Source organism: Dipodomys spectabilis, unplaced genomic scaffold (genome assembly GCF_019054845.1).
Source record: "Dipodomys spectabilis isolate Male_0828 unplaced genomic scaffold, ASM1905484v1 ptg000054l, whole genome shotgun sequence".
In the NCBI taxonomy this organism is placed as follows: domain Eukaryota; kingdom Metazoa; phylum Chordata; class Mammalia; order Rodentia; family Heteromyidae; genus Dipodomys; species Dipodomys spectabilis.
In genome coordinates, this window is record NW_024870731.1 from 44,727,562 (window position 1) to 44,742,860 (window position 15,299).

Consider the following 15,299-nt stretch of genomic DNA (forward strand, 5'->3'; position numbering starts at 1 on the left):
CATAATCTAAATTAACTTCACTACAACCTCATGATATATAGATGCTGTTAATCTCATTGAATAGATTAGGAAATTGTGGCTTAGAGAATTTGCTGAAGCAGGAAGTGACAGAGCTAGGGTTCAGGTCTAGGTGTTCCTGACTGTAAAGCCAGGTCTCTTAAGCCCCTATCCTCTGTTAAGTTTTAGAATTAGAGGATGCTATGACTAATGTGTAGCAAGGATTGTGAGAAACATATTTTGGATGTGTGGTGGGTCTCACAGGGTCTTTGAGATTTAATTGTAACTGCCAGGTTTCTGTAGGTATGCTCTAGTGCCTTGCTACTCAGAGTAACTCTCCTGTGAGTTTGCTAGAACTGTGCAATATTAAGCTTCTCCCAAACCTGCTAATTCAGAATCTGCCCTTTAACAAAAATCCCAGGTGACTGAAACACACTGTAAACATTTGAGGAACACTGTTACAATGCAAGTTCTTAGAGATATGCAGCATAAAGGACAATGCTTTTTTACATTATCAAATACTGAGTTCAAGGCAGGATAATTAGGTAGCAATACAGTACAGTTGGCTATCTGGGAGTCAGGAACCTGTCTTGGTAGAGATGCAGCACAGTTGGCTATCTGGGAGTTAGGAACCTGTCTTGGTAGAGATGCAGCACAGTTGGCTATCTGGGAGTTAGGAACCTGTCTTGGTAGAGATGCAGCACAGTTGGCTATCTATCTGGGAGTTAGGAACCTGTCTTGGTAGAGATGCAGCACAGTTGGCTATCTATCTGGGAGTTAGGAACCTGTCTTGGTAGAGATGCAGCACAGTTGGCTCTCTATCTGGGAGTTAGGAACCTGTCTTGGTAGTCTTGTGTGACCTGCAACAGGTCATTGAATCCGAGTCGTATGTTCTTAGTACAAGAAATGAAGAATTTGCGAAAGAATCCCAAAATGAATAAATAAATGATTTAAAGCCATTAATTTGCTTCTTCAATTCTTATTTTTGCATGTAGAGATTTCATTCTTTCAATTTAAAACTTCAGAAGGTTTTTGAAACTTTTATTTGACATAGTTGTACGTATTTATGGAGAACAATGTGACAATTTGAAACATGTATACAGTTTGTAGTAATTGAAATTTCTATTTTTTAATAGCTTAGAGATTTAGGAGAACTAACTGAAAGAATGATTCATTTTACTAACGTTCAGCTCTAAAATGTAAATACTCACTCAGCTCTAAAATGTAAGGCACTAGAAGTAATATCCCCATCACATTAATCTTGTTAATTTTATTAACCAAAGATTCTTAATCCTTATTTTTTTCCTCTGCTACATTAGGGGAGAAGCATTCAGTAAGTAAGTGACTTTGTATTTTGTATATGTTTTTATTTTGAACATGTCTCATCCAGGTAAGGAATTTTCTTCTAGTTTGTTACCTGCTTCTTCTTGTTTCTTTGAAATGACATGCCATATGATTTTCCTTATTTTATCTGCTTATGTGTTATAGCAACCTTTGACTCCTGATATAAGCCTCAGTTTGTCATGGGGCATCTCTGCTGAAAGAATTTGGTTAGAGATCGTATTTCTTCTGTAAATACTAGGTACAGTTAATAAATAAAACCATCTGGGCTGAGAAATTCTTTATACAGTATAGACTGGGAAGGTGGCTCGGTGGTAGAGTGCTTTCCGTGTATGCATGAGGCCGTGGGTTCAATTCCTCAGTACCACATAAGCAGAAAAAGCCAAAAATGGTGCTATAGCTCAAGTGGTAGAGCACTCGCCTTGAGCTGAAGAGCTGAGGGACAGTGGCCAGGTCCAGAGTTCAGGGCCCACGACTGACAAAAAATAAAAAAAAAAAAGAAATTCTTTAGAATATACTTTGCTTTTGCTTTGTAAATCAGTGAAAATTATGTACTTAAAATGACCAGGTAATACAGTTTTTTTTCTTATATCAGTTAAGCAGAAAGTGGAAGTATATGATTTTTGTATTTTTGTTTCTGCGTTAATGATGTCTTGATGAATTGGTTAGGTGAGCTTCTAATTTTTAATACATCTGGAAATTTTCATCCATGGCTCTCCAGATTCAGATGTATATTCACATAAGTTATACCACTTGATAGTGAAACAGCCCCCAGTCACTGCACTTGATTCACTTTTTAGGCTTTCATTTCAAATATTATACTCTAGAACATACTGTGTTTTTTGTGAGTGTTGGGTTTTTTTTTTGGTCGGTCGTGGGGCTTGAACTCTGGGCCTGGGGGCTGTCCCTCAGCTCTTCAGCTCAAGGCTAGTGTTCTACCACTTGAGCTACAGCACCACTTCCAGTTTTCTGGTGGTTAATTGGAGATAAGAGTCTCACGGATTTTTCTGCCTGGGCTGGCTTTGAACCATGATCCTCAGATCTCAGCCTCCTGAGTAGCTAATATTACAGGCATGAGCCACCGGCACCCGGCTGAACATAACTGTGTTTTATCCCTTTCAACTTCTTACAGCTCAGGTTATGTGTCTCAGTGTCTGTTTCCTGTGCCCTGAGAGGAATGTGTGTACTGCAGCTGTTAGATGCAGAGTCCTATAAATGTCAATTGGGTCATGTTGGATGATAATATTGTTCACCTCTTTTATATCCTTATTGATTTTCTGTCTACTTGTTCTATTAATATTTTGAGAGTAGAATATTAAAGCCTTCAACTATGATTGTGGATTTGTTTCTACTCCTCATTTGTCTGTCAAATTTGCTTTATATACTTATGAGGTTTATTTAGAATTATTATTTGTCCTTGAATAATTTTCTCTTTAATATGATGAATTGCCTTCTTTATATCTGGTAATATTTTTAATTTGAATTCTCCTTTATCTGATGTTAATACAACTGTACCAGTTTTCTTATGCTTAGCATTTACTGAGCATTATATACCTTCTCCCATTCTTTTTTTGTTTCCAATCTTTTCATTTTGTATCAGGTGCACATAGTTATGGTTTTGCATTTTCATTGGCAGAATGGTGTGTCCTCCCTCAAGATGTCTATTCTAATTTCTGGAACCTGTGAATATGTCTCCTTACATGGCAAAGGAAACTCACAAGTCCTCTGAAATTAAAGATATGTGTTGAGAAGTTGTCTTTTATGATCCAGTATAAGTCAGGGGTCTTCATAAAGGGAAAGAGGGAGTCAGAAGAGTAAGAAAAGAGGATAAGAGGTGGGTGGTAGAGGGCAAGGTGATGTAATGTTCTTGAACTAGTAGGGAAATAGAATCTTCTCTGGAGCCTCCAGAAAGTAGAGGTCTGCCACACCATGGTTTTAGCCAAATAATTAGAAACTTCTGACTTCTAGAATTGTAGGAGGATATATTTATGATATATTTATTAAGCCACTGGTTTTTTTTGTTGTTGTTGTTGTTATTTTGTTTTTTTGTAAAAGCCATAGGAAACTAATATAGTAGTTAAATGGTTTACTTTTTGTTGTTGTTTTTGGTCGTGGGGCCTGAACTCTGGGCCTGGGTGCTGTCCCTCAGCTCAAGGCAAGCACTCTACCATGTGAGCTACAGCACCACTTCCAGCATTTTCTGTTTTATGTGGTGCTGAGGAATCGAACCCGGGGCCTCATGCATGCAAGGCAAGCACTCGACCACTGAGCCACCTTCCCAGCCCAATGGTTTACTTTTGTCATTGTATTTAAATCTGCCATTCTGATGTTTGATTTATTTGTCCCATTATTTCTTTGTTCTTCTCAATTCTTTTCTCAGAGATTTGTTTTAGGAAAAGAGTGGAGATGAATCAATGAATTCATCTCCTCTATTGGTTTTTTATTTGTGTCTTTTTAAATTACTTTTTTTAGATTGCTGTAGACATTACAATTTTTTTAAAGATTTTTTAAAAAGCTGTTTGTGTTAAAAATATATTGCATTACTTCAAGAATTATTTACGAACTTTATAAAGGCATCCTTCTTGGATTTCTCTGAGTTTCAGAAATCTGTAATCTGTTGTCTTTAATAAATTTTGGAAATTCATGGGCTTTATCTTCTCATTCTTTTATTTCTTCATTCTAGTTACATGCATCCTTTGGGCATTTGATCTTAACCTATAGATCCTGGGTGCTTTGTTCCATTTTATTTTTTTTTCTTTAAAAAATTATTGTTATTATAAAAGTGGTTATAGAGGGGCTACAGGTACATAAGTCAGGTAAAGAGTACTTTTTTTGGGGGCAGGGGGAGTATGTTACCCCTTCCCTTGCTGTCTCCCAGGTTTCCCTCCCATTCCCACCCACAAGTTATCTAGTTCATTTTCAACATAGTGTCCAGTGAGTACCATTGCTACATTTGTTCATCCTTTGTTCCTCCATTTTGGTGTCTCCCCTTACACTCCCCAAAACATATAAACTAACAGAACAAAAAGGAAAGAAAACAAAAACCACAAAAAGAAAGAAAGAAAGAAAGACCTTGTTTTCATTTCCTGGATATTTTTTATTCTTTTATTATATTTTGGTTTGGATGATGATTTGTTTCCAAGTTCATCCTTTCCTCTGCTGTCTCAATACAGTATGATAATAACCCAAGATTTCATTCTATACCGTTTCTAGCATGTTAGTGAAATGATAGAATAACAGCCTCTGAAAATCCCCTTCCAGAGATGAAAATACTGAAAAAAATAGTCAGAATCTACTTTTTCAGAACTCAAAATTAACCCAGAGCTTATGGCAATCCAGGAGCATTTGTTCAAGAAAAACTGGAGACTTAAAGAGTTAGAACAGCAAAGATTTGGGCCATCTTAATTTGTCCTACTCCATCCTTCCCCCTGCAGCCCATAGGCAGCAGGTCAGCCTGTAGCCTGACAGCCATAGGAAGGGTAAGGAGTTGGAGTTCTTTCAGAGCCCCATTTCCAGTGAATTGCCCTTGTTTTTCCTGTCTGCTAATTCCCTGGAAGACCCCACTTGCAAGGCTGTATTTATTTGACCTAATTGCCAACCACCTTTTCTCTGAAGACACTTGTCAAAACAACCGGAGGCAATTGTTGAACATTATGGCTGTTTGAGGAGGTAGATATCAGTTTAGAAAAACAATAGGATGACCAGGAAGACTAGAAAGTGGACTCTCCATAGGAGGTTTTGAAGTGCTCCTACATATTTCTGGCAATCTAGGCAAGTACACATACAGGGGTGGTTTACAAGATCTCAGAGACCCATACCTAGACACATCATAATCAAGATGTCAGAAGGCAAGCCAAACAAGATGTATTGAAGATTGTAGGAGAGGAGTGAGTTATAGAGGAGCAATTCCCAGTAAGATTCAAGCTGATTTCTCCTCATATAAAAGTAGAGTTTTTATCACTGTGGAGTTTCTCCATAACCTCACATGCATCATGTATACCTTTCTCTATACATCTAGAACTAATAGGTTAGCATAGCTCTGTGCAGTTCCTGTATGTTGATCTAACATTTGGGCCATTGGTGTTCTGATTCTCTTTTATCATTATATGGTCATTATTTTTTTCCTGCCTTCCTACCTTCTTCCCTTTTCCCTCTTCCCTTCCTCCCTTTCTTCCTCCCTTCCTGCCTGCCTACCTGCCTTCCTGCCTTCTTTCTTTCCTATGTACATATTTAACATATTTTATTGAATGTTCAAACTTTTGTATAAATAGAATGAAACACTAATACACTGGAATATATATATCTAGTGAAGGTGTGTGTGTGTGTGTGTGTGTGTCGGTCATGGAATTTGAACTCTCTGCCTGGGTGCTGTCCCTGAGCTCTTCAGCTCAAGGTGAGTGCTCTACTAGTGAAGGGTTTTTTTTTGTTGTTCTTTAAGACAGTTACAGGGTTTCCTGTAAGTAGCTTATGGTTGAGCATTCTTTTATCCATAATGATCATCTTTTTCCTCTATGTGTGAGATTAATAGTTTACATTTTGTGTTTGCTATTTACTGCTAATTACAAAATCAAGTAGCTTAAATCAATGAGTATTTATATGTGGTGGTGTCTGGTGCTTGTGGGCCAGATATCTAGGCATGGATTAGTAAGTGGTCCTGTGCCTCCAGGTTCCTCACAGTGCTTTTGTTGAAGTGTCTTCTTGTTCTGTTGCCTCTGAAGGCCCCACTGGTAGGATCCTCAAGACCACTGGTGACTTGCTATCAGGAGTCAGTTTCTCATGGGCTGATGGTCTGAGGGTCTCAATTCCTCATCGGCTATTGGCCAGTGCAACCCACAGTTTGTTACCACACAGGTATCTCCATAGGCAGCTCATTAAAACAGAAGCTTGTTTCATTAGCATGCGCAATCATAGAGAGTGGAAAGAGAGTGTGAGCTAGACAGACATCACTGTCTTGTGCAGTCACACCTCAGAAGTGACATTATGTCCCATTTTTTATCTTGAGGGCTGGGTGAAGTAGTTACCAGGTGCAACACCCACTGGGAATCTCATGCCTGAGTGCCAGAAGCCAGGGATGGTCGGGAGCATTTTAGCATTTAGTAGCATTTGGCATGACAGACTTACTTGTTTCTACAATTTCATTTGGTACTTTCTGCTTACTGTCTCCATCGCTGTTTCCCTCCAAGCTCATGTCCTTCTCCTTACCCCCACATCTTGTTCCCTCTGTTCTCTTCCTTCATCTTCACCCTCACTCATGTCCACACTGCTGTCGTTTAACCTGCCCGTTGTTCTGACGGACTCTACCTCCTGCCTCTGCTTATCCCTTGTGTGTTCTTCCCTGGAAGTGCCCATTCCACAGGCCTGGGCCATCCAGACCTGGCCTGGTTCCCACCTCCTCTTGCATGCTCTTAACCTTTGTCTTTCTTTGGTTCATATCTCTGAACTATATCCAGGTCACCCTCAGCTTTGGTTTGTCTTGTCAGTTTATTTTTTTTTTATTTTGAAGATTTAAAAGATCTAATATTATGTTATGGGATTTGCCCATTTCAAGTTTGTAACTTCTTTTTTATAAATCACAAGTTATTCCTTTATCTTTTTGAGCACTTTAAATGTATATATTTAAAATTCTTTATCAATGAGAAATTTTAATACTGGCTAGATATTTGATGACATGAAATAATCATTGTTACTTTTAAAATTTGCAATCATATTCTGGTTCTCTTTGGTAAAATGAAAATCGTTATCTTTTAGAGCAATATATTGAAGGATGCACAGTGAAATAATTTGCTGTAAAATACTTGTTGATAAAGAGGATAGAGGGTGGGGCTGGGAATGTGGCTCAGTGGTAGAGCGCTTGCCTTGCATGCATGAGGCCCTGGGTTCAATTCCTCAGCCCACATAAGTAAAAAGAAAAAAAGCCGGAAGTGGTGCTGTGGCTCAAGTGGTAGAGTGCTTGCCTTGAGCTGAAGAGCTCAGGGACAGCACCCAGGCCCAGAGTTTAGGCCCCATGACCGGGGCCCCCCCGCCTGCCCCCCCCCCCCCCAAAAAAAAGAGGATAGAGGGTATAGTTGAAAGATCTTAGTTTCAGGTTGTTGAAGCTTGTTTGGTTATGTCTATCTGCACTTACTCTGTTTTGTGTTTAAATTTTTACATAATAAAAGAGGTTTTAAAATCTTCTGTCATATGGTCCCATAAAATTAATTTCATCGGGAGTGATTTCATATTTCAGTTGTTGAATTGTTGGTAGCCTAATTACATTTTTGCGTATTTGAAATTGGCTTGCAGGCTTATTTTGAGTAGGCAGTTTGACTTTTGTTGCTTTGTTTTTCCTCTCCCTTTCTGCATGGCCTTTTCTTACTGCCTGGCATTTCCCTAGTTGCCTATATGGTATCAGAAGGCAGACCAGATTTGGCTGTTCTTTCTGAAGGTCTCCGTAGTAGTGCTGGGGACCCTGTAGAGTAAGAGCTGAGTCTGTGGGTTCTAGGTTCATTTGTGCTCCAGGGCTAGCTCTGTCGCCTCTCAGCCTCCTAGGTTTATGCAGACACAGCATGTGGATCTGATCTTTGGGAATCTTTAATGTCCATTTTTTAATTCAGAAGGAGCCCTCATCTCCAGCTGTCCAGTCCCCTGTGTCTGTGGAACATGGTTTATTCCCATTCTGAAGGATAGAGAGGTCTCGGCTGTTCCTGAAGCCCAGCAGGCATGTAGCTTCTGCCCCCACCCACTGCTTTTTGTTTCCCTTCTGTGTTGGACACTTTAGTTTTGTCTTTGAACCAGGCCATGTCTTTTTGGTGGTCTGCTTTTACCTGCTGCTGCTCTGTGTTTGGAGCAGTGGTGGTACATCGAAGTGTGAACACACAGTGCTTCCTGGACTAGAGGAGCGCCTGACCAATCCACTGAAGGCTCCTGTGAACCGTTCAGACTCCTTCCACTGTCTTTGCATCAGATATAACATACTTAATACAGCATCCTATTTCTCAGAAGACTTTTTTGGAAATCTCCTCAAACAAAATAACAACCTAGTATCTCAGACTTGTTTTATCTTATGGTCTCTTTAGCATGTATCAGTCTCTGAAATTATTAGATAGATAGATAGATAGATAGATAGATAGATAGATAGATAGATAGATAGATATAGATATTTTCGTGGGGCTTGAACTCTGGGTTTGGGAGCTCTCTCTCAGCTCTTCAGCTCAAGGCAAGCGCTCTACCACTTGAGCCACAGCGCCACTTCTGGTTTTCTAATGGTTTATTGGAGATAAGAGTCTCACGGAATTTCCTGCCCAGGCTGGCTTTGAACCGTGATCCTCAGATCTCAGCCTCCTGAGTAGCTAGGATGACAGGCCTGAGCCACTGGTGCCTGGCTCTCTCTCTATTTTTTTTTTAGTTTTAATTTTTACTTTTAGTTTTTTGTTGATCGTGGGACTTGAACTCTGGGCCTGGGTGCTGTCCCTGCTCTCTTTGGCTCAAGGCAAGCGCTCTACCACTTGAGCCACAGCGCCACTTCCCGTTTTTCTAGTGGTTTATTGGAGATGAGACACTCACGGACTTTCCTGCCCGGTCTGGCCTTGAACAGTGATCCTCAGATCTCAGCCTCCTGAATAGCTAGGATTATAGGTGTGAGGCACCAGCGGCTGGCTTCAAATTATTTTATTTATCTGCACACACATTTACCTCTCCCACTGGGATCTAAGCTCTGTGAGAACAGAAACTGTCTCCCTGGTCTCCCTGGTATCTGCAGCCCCTTCACAACCATGTCTGACATATAGTAGACACTCAGAAACATGCTGAGAAGTTCCTGAGTCGGTCATTGAGGCGTGCCTGTGCTCCTTGATTCTAATGTCATGCTGAGAGTTACATTTTGTGTGGCTTCTCTTGAGTGCTAGGAAGCAGGTGTTATGAGACTGTTGAGCAGCTGTGTCAAGTGACCCTTTTTGTCTGCTGTGTTTCTTGACTTACCATTCTAAATCTTTGGGTATCTGTTCTGACTGGGCACTAACATCCAGATATTTGCATCACATTCTCTTTGCACCGCCCTTTTTCACATGTCACCTCAGTGGCTGTCATCAGTCATGAAGATTTCTTTATAAACCTTAGAGGAGATGAGAGCTGGCAGGCAGCACAGGGTAGTGGCAGAGGCAGTGTAGGTGGACACTTGCTGGTCTCAAGGTATTGGAGACATGGCATAGAGCTTCCAACCAAGGGGAAGACAGACTCATCCCTTTCTAAAAGCTTGTTATGTCCTTACTTGACCACTGTCTAGCTGTGTTATGTATTGATATCAATAGAAAAATGCCCTAAATGTTCCCTAATTGCCCTTAATCCTCCTTTTCCTCCTTTCTTCTTCCTTTTTTGCTCTTCCTCTTCTCTTCAGGTGGTGCTAGGATAGAGGGCCTTAAGCTTGGTTGGCAAGTTCTCTATAATTTAAGCCACTGTTCTAGCCTTTAAAAATTGTTTTTGCTTTATTTTATTATTTATTTATTTTGTCCAAGTCTGTCCTTATACCAAGAGCCTCCTACCTTCCTGTGTAGCTGGGATTATAAGCATGTGCCAACTGGGATCCTGCTAACTTTTACTCAGGCTGCTTAGAACTATGATCCTCCTACTCTGTCTCCAGAGTAGGTAAGATTAAAAGCATGTACACTCAATCTTCAACCTTTCTTTTTTTGTGTGTGTGTATGCGTAATCTTTCTCTCTGAGGAAGTGCCAGTGATTGGGCATCTCTACTCAGTACTTTAGTTCTGCATCCCATGCTTAACATCTTGTTGGCACAGACTTGGAAGCTACTGGCTGAGTGTTGTGGCAGCTTCTGCCCCAAAGACGGATCATAGATGCCATTTAGATAGAGGGTAAATGCATGGATGAGCCTCCAAGTCCCTTCTGCCCCAGTTGCCCCTAGGTGAAGAGGCTCAGGAGGATCTTGCTTTCAGACGTCATCTCCCTGCTTGACTGGAATGACTGGTTAGAGAATGGCAGGCCCAGGACTCTGTGTGGTTCTCTTTCCTGGCTGTAACAGTATCAAATGAGCTTCTTCTTTGTTGTACCAGGATTATTCCCAGTTCATTGCTGGGCTGTTGAGAGACCCGGTATGATTAGCTGTGCTTGTATTCCTGGGACATAACCTTGGCATCCACTTTGAAAGATCTCCAAGATCTCCAAGATATTTCGAAGCACTTAACCTTAGTAGTTTGTGTTTGACTTTGCAGAGGTGTTGGCATTCTAGAGGCCTTCTTGGCATTTTTAGGTATTCTATAGCATCTGGGGAACCATACTTCTACTTTCCCTCTACTTGTCAGGTAAGGGAAAACACAAAACATGGAGGGCAGCTTGATCAAGGCTACACTACGCCTCTTGAGTTAAAGCCATTGTTACAGCTCCCATCTCAGGACACAGCCTGACACCTCACCCCGCTGGCCAGGCACTCCCTGGGGCAGTGGCTCCTTCCTCAACCCTTTCACCTGATACTGTGCATTAGTAGGGTTTTGGTCAGGTCCTATTGCTGATGGTTCCAACAAGTTCCAGGCTGGTATCACTTCCAAGGAGATGGGTTTTCAGCAACTTCCATTTTTATCCTCTCTCATATTTTTGCAAGGTTCATACCCAGGTGCTGATACCATCATATGTTTTGGAAAGAAAAGCTTAGGGCTTAGTCACCAGGAACCCAGGGCCATGCTCAGGCAGACTAAAGCCTACCATGGGGCATGACCATTGCTACAGGCCCAAAAGCAGTTCAGGAAAGCTCCTGAGTGGGTTTAGAGACATGGACATCCCAGTCATGGTATTTGTGCTGCTTCTCTGCCATGATTCTGGTGATCTTTGTGAAGGCCTTGAACTATTCTGTATTTCTTTTCCGATTTTCCTGAACTGTCAAGCAGTCCTGTGGTTCTGGGGAATGGAGACAGTTCTATTCCAGTTTACACACTCTGTCAGAGGAAGCTGGGACTTCTGTGGAAGTCATCCATTTAACCTGGACTAAAGCCCAGGTCTGCTACTCCAGGTTGCTTTCCCTGGTTAGCTGAAGCTGCTCCTAACTACCTGGGTGCTTGTTCTCTATCCTTACTGCTCAGGCTGTGGGCTAGTGGCATGAATGCTGCAAGTGTCAGGACTCCACAGCCTGATGCCCAGCCTGCCCTTCCACACCGTGGGACTCTCACCCAGCCACAACCCATCTTGACAAAGGGTCAGCCTCCAGCTCCTCTAGAGCAACAGAGCTGTGGATCAGTCCTTGGCCTCTCTGTTGTGTCTGTTTCCTCACCTGTAGTGGGGGATTATAATAACCCTGCCTGCCTCATGGAGATGTTGGAAGGAGCATGGCAGACAGTCTGTGGGAGGCACATGAACAGCACTTGGCAGATAGTAAGCATTCAATAAACGTTCGTGATTATCATCTGCAAAATGGTTTTAATAATTACCTACCTTGAAGGGTTGTTGTGAAAATTAAGCATAATATATGTGAACGATCTGCCATATTGTGGGGTTTTGGGTTCATTATTGCTGTTCTACTTATTCTGAATATTGTTGTGAGCAGAAATGTCAGTCTCCTTCTCCCTGCAGCCCCCATTGTGGCTGGCGGCTAACACAGGCTTTGTTCTCTCCCAACTAGGCCAGGGAGCTGGAGAGCAGAGAGGCAGAGCTCCAACGCCGAGACACCTTCTACAAAGAGCAGCTGGGGCGCATCGAGAAGAAGGTAGGCTGAAGATTGGCTTCTCTCAGAGGCCAGGTACCATAGGTACCCAATCAGGATACACCACCAACATGGGGAAAAGAGAGCTGAGGCCTAAACCATCTGGTCCAAATGCCTGTCACCCTGTGAACACGCCTTCCCGCATTCCGCAGCCAGCACCGCAGTTCCAGCCTTTCAACAAGTTACATTCACAAAATAATTGGTTTTTAATTGGCCTGGTTTTTGTTGAATGTGGCTGGCTCTGCTATAGTTCGATTTTAGAAAAAAATTAACTTTCACCACAGGGCGGTGCTGAGAACCAATACACCTTTCTCACTTTAGTTAAGCTGCATTGGGTAAAAATAATAATAACATGAAGTCTTGCTATACAAATACATTAATGTTGTATTATTGATTTTCTCCTGGGAGCAGGGAAGATCAAAGTGCATTGCTGCTACACACTCACTGCCGTTCTAAAGACAGGCCTTTGAAATGAATGAGATTTAAAGACACATCTCATACCTTTAAAAAATGCCTATAATAAACAGCTGAGGAAAATTCACTGGGTAACTTGCTTACTTGGGATGGGGGTGGTTAATTTGTTGATTATGACAGATTTTCCAAAGAAATGGCATAAAACATGGAGGAGAGATGGCTGAGAGGCTAAAAAAAAAAGTTGTTCTCCTTCATGCCTGAGACAGCATGCCAAGCAACCTGAGCCATCAGCTTATTGCAGGCAAATCTTCGTGAATCATTTGTCACGGTTTGGAGCTTTGAAATTGACAGTTTGCTTGAGGGGCTTGATTTCCACAGGGGTTTTCTCCAATGCTGTGCCACAGTGGGGTCTGGCAGAGATGTGGATCCTAGATTCCCAGGCAGCGGGGACAGGAGGAGGGTAGCCTTCTGTGTACACACACACACACACACAACACATACACACACACACACACACACACACACCTCTCTCTCTCTCTTTGTGTGTGTGTGTGTGTGTGTGTGTGTGTGTGTGTTTGTGTGTGTGTGTCTCTCTCTAGCACCTTAAGGAAAGGGTCAGGATTGACCACAGGAACCCCTGAGGCGCTGATGGTGGTCCCCACTGTCTAAGGAGCAGCAGTGTCTCTGAGCTGCTTGCAAGTGGCCCATAACAAGCCAGTGCTTCACAGAGCAGGCTCAGGCACAGGTTTGACTGTAACTTGCAGAATGACAAAGATTGTGATTTGAGGTCCCAGAAAAGGATAGAAAAACTCCACCAGCCAAAGCCCTAATTATCACAGTTGCCCATATGTTCACAGGCACAGATTTTTTTTTCAGCTTTGGTCTCCTGCTGTGCTTCTCAGTGTCACTATCTCTGGGCTTGGCTGCTAGAAGGATGTGTACACATGTCTTGTTGGAGAAGGAAGGGCAATAGCCTCACCACATTTTTTCCTCCTCCTATTTTCTCTTCTCGTCTCCCATTTCTACTTCAGTTTTCTCCTGCAAAACTAGTTCCCTGCTTTGCAGAAGGAAGCTAAGCCCTTCATTATGTATTCCTCCCCTCCTTTGGTAATGTGGAGTCCAGACTCCTTATGCATGCAGATAGGAGCTTTTGGGAAAATGGGAGGTTTTCTTACATGCTTGTGGACAGTTATTAAATGCTTCCAGAAGGAGGTGCAAAAACATACTTTCCACCTCTTAAACACAGCATTTTGCTCTCTGTAGTGAAAAGGGAAAGCACCTTCACATCTCAGGAAGTAAGATTGGTGAGGGAGATAGCAGGGATTACAGGGTGCTGCAGAAAGAGGGGAGAGGCAGAATAATAAGGCTTAATTATATTAGTTTTGAAAAAGGTTTTCAATCTTTTCTGTGGATAATTTTATCCCTGTAATGGCTGGGAAGATGGAAAACACAGCATTCAACAGTCTTTTTTATTAGCTGTTGCTTTTATACAATTTGATTTTCATTTGTTGAATACTCTTAGATCTTGACATTTTCAGCTTCCTTACACATAGTTCCAAGATCTTCCAAGCATCATGCTCCTTCCTTTCCTTCCCCCTCCCCCTCCCCTTCCTCTTTTCCTCTTTCCCCATCTCCCTGTGTATCTCTGTGTCTCTATCTCTGTGTCTCTGTCTGTCTGTCTGTCTGTCTTTCTTTTTCTCTCTTTCATCTTTATTTCTTCATTTCAAGTTTGGACGTTGACAGTGGAAAGGTGTTTAGAGTGATATGGACCAGCTGCATTGTCATCCTTGACCTACCCAAAGAGTTCAGAGTGCTATCACAAGGGCAGTTGGGGTGGGAGAGGGGGAGGCCTGGGGCTTTGGGGTGTGTCCAAGGCTAGCTCAAAGCTCACTACCTGCCCACCTGTAGGATTCAGCCCTAGAGTTCTTTGTGATCCTGTGGTACTGCAGTGTTTCCCCGCCAAGTTGATCATTCTTTGGAGTGGAAACCATAGAGCTCCTTTGCTTTTAATCTTTCTGAGTAATTGTTCCTCATACTCACACTGCAGAATCTAAGTGAAGAGTGCTTTTTCCATTTCACCAGAGAGAGCAGTGAGCAGGGCTCTTGCCAGGATGTCATGGAACCTGAAGTGTAGAATCCTGGACATGCTGTTCGTGTCAGGACATAGTAGTAGGGCTTAACTGACAGAACCTGGGCACCAGAGCCCAGCTTAGGGCCTCCAGTTCTACATCACTAGTCACTGTGCCTCCTTATATCTCCATTTCCTCATCTGTTCGCCAGAGATAACTGCTATTTTCTTTTTTTCTTTTTTCTTTTTTTGCCAGTCCTGGGGCTTGAACTCGGCCTGGGTACAGTTTCTGAGCCTCTCTGTGGTCAAGGCTAGCACTCTACCATTTGAGCCATAGCACCATATACGGCCTTTTCTGTTTATGTGGTACTGAGGAATCGAACCTAGGGCTTCATGCACGCTAGGCATGTACTCTACCACTAAGCCTCATTCCTAACCCTATAACTGCTATTTTCTATAGGAGTGAATGGCAGGGTTACAGGAAGCACTATCCTTGGAAATATTGATGTGTTCCAGATAGCTAGAGCACGCACGCGCATGTGCGCACGCATGCAAGCACACAAGCAATATGAGATGAGGTGAATTTTATCATTGACTTGAACCCTTAACCTTCTCTCTGAGTTGAGGAAGCCTCATCCCTGGGCTTTTATCAGGCTTTTCTCTGATGCCTACCAGGAGCCCATAGGTCATGCAGTGTATTAGAGACTGGGCCAAGCACTACTCACAGGTTAGCTTGCCTCCTAAGTCCAGCAGTTGCAAAACAAGTCCATTTCATCAGTATGCTGGGATGTGTAGCAG

At 42.3% G+C, this 15,299-nt stretch overlaps 1 protein-coding gene across 1 annotated transcript in view; it reads left to right on the forward strand.

The window, feature by feature from the left end:
* Positions 1–15,299, forward strand: part of Chchd6 (coiled-coil-helix-coiled-coil-helix domain containing 6) — a 226,180-nt gene that overhangs the window by 112,858 nt on the left and 98,023 nt on the right. Inside the window, exon 5 of the mRNA XM_042679920.1 lies at positions 11,939–12,022. Coding sequence (XP_042535854.1) covers positions 11,939–12,022 — 84 coding nt within the window. The remainder of the gene's footprint in view (positions 1–11,938; positions 12,023–15,299) is intronic.